The 7,124-nt window shown below is 44.5% G+C and overlaps 1 protein-coding gene across 1 annotated transcript in view; it reads right to left on the bottom strand.

Annotated features, from left to right (window-relative positions):
* Window positions 1-4,441, bottom strand: part of Sdhaf3 (succinate dehydrogenase complex assembly factor 3) — a 74,391-nt gene extending 69,950 nt beyond the window's left edge. The window contains exon 1 of the mRNA XM_005388076.2: window positions 3,819-4,441. Within this exon, the coding sequence (XP_005388133.1) occupies window positions 3,819-3,992 (174 nt within the window). The 5' untranslated portion in view covers window positions 3,993-4,441. The remainder of the gene's footprint in view (window positions 1-3,818) is intronic.
* Window positions 4,442-7,124: the final 2,683 nt, after the last annotated feature.

Below are 7,124 nucleotides of genomic sequence, written 5' to 3'. Positions count from 1 at the left end.
CATCTAAGGAAAAGCCCAGGGACAACCAGGGAAAGAGTTCCTATTTCAAGTGCAAGAAGATTAGACACTGGGCGCAGACTGCACCCAGCCTCTACCCGAGCCCTGCTCTGCATGTGCCCCACTCATGGTCCTGCATGTTTGACTGCCCCTGGTACCAGAGAGGGGCTGGCCCAGCAAAAACCATCATTTCCTGCTCTGACAACTGCAGAGGCCCAAGGGAACCTGTAATGTCTCTATTCACGGACATCACCATCTCCTCTGAGGAACCCTAGAATGTCATGGATGAGCCAATTCAACCACGTATAGATATAAGGGCAGCTCCTTCTGTCTTGATTTCCTTCTCTGGAAAAACGCTCCTCCAGGTCCATAGCCATAGTTGGGGTCAATGGGACCCCTAGGCAGAGATTCTTCATTCCTGCTGTGATGTGTCACTTTGAAGGTTAAATATTTAACCATAAGTTTCTAATTGTCCCACAGTGTCCTGCTACTTTGCTAAGAAGAGACTTATCAGCTAAATTGGGGGCAACTCTCAAATTCCAGCTAAGGCCCAAACAGATTTTATTTGGTGGACTACACCAGGTTTCCTTGACCAAATTAGCCAACAAGTGGATCTTGCTACATGGTATAATGGAATAGTCCGATAGGACAAATTCTGCTATCGCTATAATTTTGCGAGTAGTTATAAGACTGAAAAACCCCAGCCGGTTTCCTAACTGAACACAGCACACAATCAAGGAGAGGCACATCAAGTCATCCAGCCTCTCATATACAAGCTCCTCAAATACAGACTTGTGAAGTTGCTGGTCCCCTTGTAATAGTCTGATTTTCCCTGCAGTAAAGCCCACAGGAGAATACTGGATGTTACAAGACCCCCACGTCATTAGCAAGGCTGTCATTCCAATCCAGCCTCTAGTGGCAAATCCATATACAATTCTCTCCCAGATTCCAAAAGACACTAATTGGTTCTCGGTCTTAGATTTAAAGCATGCATTTTTCTCCACCCCTCTCCACTGACAGCCAATTGCTGTTTGCCTTTGAATGTGAAAATCCCATTTCAAGAGAGAAGCAGCAATATACTCACAGTTCTCCCACAAGGGTATGGAGACACTCCTCACCTTTTTGCTTGGGCACAAGAAAAATACTCGAGGGACTTAAAGCTTAAACAAAAGAACCATCCTACAGTATGCAGATGATATTCTACTGTACTTTGTAGCTGTCGGTCCACTCAGGGGGCCCAAGGGAGACTTTTGCAGGTAGGACCCCAAGGTTAAAGACATCAGCAACAACAGCAGGCAGCGCAGAGCAGAGCAGAGAGCCACAGCGAGAGCTAGAGAGCCGCCTGTGTCTTTATTGTACAACTCTTACGCAGTTTGTTATCTCATATTTACATTCTCACATGTGCCGTAACCAGCGCATGCGTGCTTGCCTGCGCTAAGTCACGGTTACGTAACTCTATCCCACTGAGCACCTGCGCTAGACGACTGGGGTCACATCTTCAGGTGTCCTCAGACATCTCTGAGCTTTGAAGCTGAGTGGTTCCCCGCAGCAGCCCAACTCAGAAATTATCTAACTTTAACACTGTACACACTCTCAACTTTCTAGCTAAGAAGAGACATAAAGTCTCCAAAGAACAAGGCTCAGATATCCCTAAAAAGTTACTCCCGCGAACCTCTGGAAGACTTGAGATTTCTCTTCAAAATTCAAGGTTTCTGTCTTGCCACAGGAAGCCTGGAGATCTGATTTGCTCCTCATATTTGGGCTAATAATAAAGATCAGTGGTCATTAACTTTTTATTCACTGTTTCCTGACAGCTTTTCCCTTCTTCAACGCAGCTAGTGAGTCACAGCGCCCCAGAGCACACGATCCCCAGTAGGTAGGGTCTACCGCCCCTCCTAGCTTGAGGGAGCTATAAGAGACAGAGCTCTCCACTCCCTTAGCACGCTGCAAAGACTTCTGGGGATTTGTGTCTCGCAGAGGGAAATGAGACAGGCAATCAGGGTGTGGCAAAAGCTGGCTGGACAAGCTGGCGTGACCTGTGAACTAGAGGATCCCGGATACATGGGCAGAGCAGTTCCCAAAGCCCTGCACGTGGACTTCCGGCAAGAACTGGAGCAGGTTTCAATAGGATGGCCGCGACCTGACAGTGGCCTGTGGCGTGGAATCCTAGCACGGCCCCTCAGGACCCGTATGTAGAAGTTCAAACGGGTTTCCTCGAGATTTAGACAGCATAAAAAAGCACACTGACCATGAAGACTTTCCTATCATAGCTTGGCATGATAGCTCATAGTTTCCCGGACCCGTGTGTACTTTTATCATCCCTCTTACCCTTTTACTATCTCTACTTGGCCCAAGCTCGCTCTTCAGAGCCAGTTTCTCGCTCACCCTTCACTTTTCCTTTCTTGAATAAATTTTACCGCTGTTTTCTGCCTGTTGCGTTCAATTCTTTGTTCAAGATGAGAAAATTTTAGAATCCAGCTCCAGAAGGAGAGGCAAGCAACGCCAAACCCAGTCACATTTAGTTGCCCAGGCACTTTTTAGAAGCAAGCTACCCCATAACACCCATAACCCATATAATCCCAACTACTTGGGCAGCTGAGCAGGAGGATTACAAGTTCCAGGCCCCTGGGCAATGTAGCAAGACCCTGCCTCAAAAAGTGCCGAGGCTGTGACTCAGAGATCCCTGGGTTCCATCCTCGGAGGGAAGGGAGAAGCCCACAATTATGTGGTCCACAATTGAAAAGAATACACTTCCTGGCTTGGGGCAAACAGATGACATGCAGTATGTCACGACTTTCAGCAAAGTTCTAGCCAGCAACTTTGCAGGGTGAGGAACTGCCTACCTCTGTCTCATACCAAACAGCTTCAGACTTGTGAGTACTAACTAAAACGTCCTTTAATTTCCAATTCTATTCATCTGTTTACATACACAAACTAGAAGAAGAAACAGCGCAGGACCCTCAGGTCCACGAAATACTCTCAACAGCTTTTCTCGTCCACTAAAAAAAAAAAAAGTCAAGTCAACTTGAAAAAGTCAAGTCAACAAAAAAAAAGTCAACTCCTTAATTCACGTGCCTCCTTAAGACAGCGCAGTGCTGGGTGATACAGCAAAGTCCTCACTTCGGACCCTAAAGAAATCAAGCTTCCCCTGGCTTAATTTGAACCAGCGCTTTTATTTCTACAGTTTGTGATTGCCAGCACAGCGTTTTTATGTTACGTGATTTCTGTATTGGTCCAGTGAGAAAATTACCAAGAGCTTGGGATTAAAACAATAATACTAAATCACGGAAACGGGCCACTAAGTCTAGAGGAGCGAACCATTGGCTCATTAGTAGGTATGTGCTGCGCGGAAAGGCAAAGGGAGGGTCGAAAGCTGGCAAGCGCTGGGCACTTAAGGGTGAAGTCGGTCACCTGCGTGTTGTGCCACCCTGCCCATCCTGCGCCTGGCGTCTGCAGGAACTCCCAAAGCTGAACTGGAGACTCTGATGTAAGGGATCTGCTCCAGCGAGGAGCGCGCGCCAGACACTGGAGGGCGTGGGGGACGGGGCTGAGGTTGGAACTGCAAAAGTGTTCTCCGTACAGCTTTACGGGTTTTTTATTGTTGCTGTTGTGCTGTGTTTTGTCTTTTTTGAGACAGGGTCTCGCTATGCGGTTCGGGCTGGCCTTGAGCTCACTTTGTAGCCCAGGCTGGTCTCGAACTCGCAAGGATCCTCCTGCCTCAGCCTACAGGTACTGGGATTACAGGCGCGCGCCACCACGCCAGGCCAGCTTTACGGTTATAATTCGAAGGTCTGGGGTGAAATAAAGGGGGCGTCACTTGCCTCCCATTCCTGCAAGAAACGCTGGGCGTCCTCAGAACCAACGGTCTTATGTCTCCTAAATTCCTCCTTTACGTACTGGTCTCCCAGGGCTTTGAGATCCAAGGGCAGAAGCCGGTGCAGATGCAAGATGCGCCTATACAAGGCCCGGACCCGCGAAACGTGCCTCCCCGGCATTGCACCGCGCGTGGCTCTCCAACGGCGCCTGCGCAAAATGGGCGCGTCTCCGCGACCCTCCCCTTCCCCCAACCAGAAGCCACCAAGGGGAGAACCGGAAAGCGCTCGACCTTCATCCGGTTTGGTCCGCCCTACAATCAGGTCCCTCCGGAAACTCGCGCTTGGCGGAGGATCGAAAATGGGCGGATCCTTCTCTGTTGGAGCGTGGCCTTTGTGAAGTTGTTGGAGTTCATCGCGTCGTTTCTGCCGGGCTGTGGCGTTGGCGTCTGTGCCTTGTTGCTTGACCCTACCCCCGCATCATCTTTTCCACTCAGCTGCGTCCCTTTTCTTCCTATTAAAGGCCCAAGTCGCCTCTGCTGTGGAAGAAGTACTGGGAGGACTTTTAAGTGTACTGGCTCCAGGGCCACCATCCTAAAAGATTCTGATTGGTCGGAGATTAAAAACGAATCGAGAAGTTTACAAAGTTCCACCTTTTGCAAAGGTGACACCGAAAGTGAAACTTCTTTCTACCTTGTCCTCCTCATCTCACATTCAGTCCTTCAGCAAATGCTTCTGGCTTCACCAACAAAATATATGCAGAAATCAACTATTTTTCGTCTTCTACTCTCCCCAAATCATCGATCTTCAGCTGGATATAGTGGATTTCCTTATCTGTGCTCCTGCTTTGGGAAGTGACTAGCTTTGGTCGCGATCCACCTAAACCTAAACTGTAAATCAGATCGTGTTATTCCTGTGCTAAAAAGAAAAATCTTCCGGTGACCTCTTATCAGAGTAAAAGCTAAAATCTTCCTGACCGTTCAAGCTCTGTTTTTCTGCTGCTTCCTTAGTGAGCCAGTTCCAGCCACACTGACCTGTAGCTCTTGGTTCATCTCTGCAAAGGTCCCACACTCTCCCAGCTGAGGGCCTTGGCCAGTCCCTCTGCTCGGACAGTTTTGTCACCCCTGTTGTCTTCGATAACTCTTCCTTTCATTCAGGTCATTACTTCCAGACCCTGCTAATGAAACCCACCCTAGCGACTCTTATCTGAAGCCTGCGTGGAATTGCAACATCACCGGGCCAAGAATTCCCTGTGGGCTTCCTCTGACATTTTTTCTCAATAATATTTATGTACAGTATTTTACTTAATCGTTTCCTTTCGGTTTCTCCTCTACTAAAATGAGAGGCGATGGATCCACACTGGCTATCAGTGATCTGTACTAATCATACAGTAAATATTTGTTGAATTAAAGTTCATTAACGGTGTCAGGTGCCTCATAGCCTTGCTGGTGGACAAAAGACAAAAGCGCAGAGAGTTCTGTAATTCTCGCACAAACCCCAGCCTTCTGTCTCTGTGAAGACTTTTTTGATTTTTTTTATGCCCATATCTTGTACCCTGAGTAATACTTTGAAGTTGACGATATGCAGTGTATTAACTTTGTCATTCTCCTATTCTTTGTTATGAAATTCTGCTTTATCTTTACTCCATAAAATAAAAAAAATTTTAGAAAGACTTTTGAAAATCAAGATTCACACACCCATGCAGACTTACTCATTTTATTATATTTTTCAGAGCCTAGCACACTACCTCACAAAAAGTAAACACTCCAAATTTGTTGCTTTGAACAGAGTTTTTCCTTTTGCTTAAATTTAAGGAAAATATGTGTTTAAAAGAACACAACATTTTTTAAAATGAGTTTAATTTGGTATTATGACAAACCACATTGATGGCAGGATTTGAAGGGCAATGTGGTTATTTTATTTCAGGAAATTTTTCTAACCATACTTCATCTGTTAATATCCCTGTAAATTGAAAATTAATTTCTCGCTCCAGTTTCCTTTTCTTTCTGGTTTCCTTTGGGGTTAAAGTACATGCATTATAAATACTTCTTTCAGAGCCAAAGCTCTTATAAAAATGTGGAAAAAGTATTCTGCCAATAAATTAATAAAAAAAAATAATAAAAGACTTACTTCAGTCTAAAGGAAAGAAAAAAGGTCCACAAAACACTGAGAAGACAATGCTCAGCATTGGAGATGATAGGCCAGAAATAATCTAAAACACGATAGTGTGGTTAGTCCTTGAGACAAGGAATGAAGCAATAATAAAATTATTCATTTTAAAAAATTTTTTTAACAATAGGATAAATAGTGAGATACACTGAGAGAAAAAAAAATTCTGTTTTTCTAACCTACCAATTTACTTTCCATCTCATGGTGAATCAGCCATGAGCTGAAAACTAGATCTGAGTTGAGTTACTGGCCACCAGTCCAGATTAATACATTTCATGCAGGCCTTTCCTTCATATTTTCTCTGTGTGTGATTCTTTTTCCTCTGTGTTACCAATGGGGTCGTTGACTACTCTATGCTTGTATTTTCTGATATCTCAAATGAGCCAGAGTAAGTAATTCTCAGTATCTGCCACCAATATAATCCACTGATAATCATCATGGATTATATTGGTGGAGGATATGGATAACTATTCCTCTAATCATGAACTCCCTGGTTCCTTCAAATATTTGTAATGTAAAAGATGACAAATATCCATTCAAACTCCTTTGGAAAGATATGTTTAGGAAAAAATGAGGAAACACCTCAAACTATTAACAGAGTAAGCACCTATACTCATAGGAAGATCAGTGCAGCGATTGCACCATTTGAAGTGGTACTTGTGTGGACTACCTCCCAAACAGAGGACCAAAAGGCAGCCAGAGAGGGTTTTTGATAAGCAGAAAGAGAATTTTCAGATGAAAAAAGAAATGGTGAACACTGAAAAATGATTGGAAAAAGAAAGGGAACGCCTGCATAAAGGATACTGAATTAATACTTTGCATTATAGAACTCTAGTCTTCACACTGAAAATGTGGAAAATAAGTCTTACTTGCCAATAATGTTAAAGTGTTTTGCTCTACGACATAAATAAGAGATTGGGGAGTCAGATAAACCAGTGGTAAAAGGTTTGGATTTTTTTTTTTTTATGTTGCTAGGTAAGGAAATAGCACATTCACAGACTTGGGTTTGATTACTAGGTGGTTCAGTTGTGAATTTATGGTTACTCAAATTCCAAATTCTAAATCACTGAGAACAGTGAAAAGCCTTGGGCAAGATGTAGCTTTCCTCCTTTCCCACCATGAGAATTAGGGATGTCACTGCACTGA

This window comes from Chinchilla lanigera, unplaced genomic scaffold, assembly GCF_000276665.1.
Source record: "Chinchilla lanigera isolate Chin_1 unplaced genomic scaffold, ChiLan1.0 scaffold00031, whole genome shotgun sequence".
NCBI classification, from domain to species: Eukaryota; Metazoa; Chordata; class Mammalia; order Rodentia; family Chinchillidae; genus Chinchilla; species Chinchilla lanigera.
This window is presented reverse-complemented; position numbering and strand designations above follow the sequence as displayed.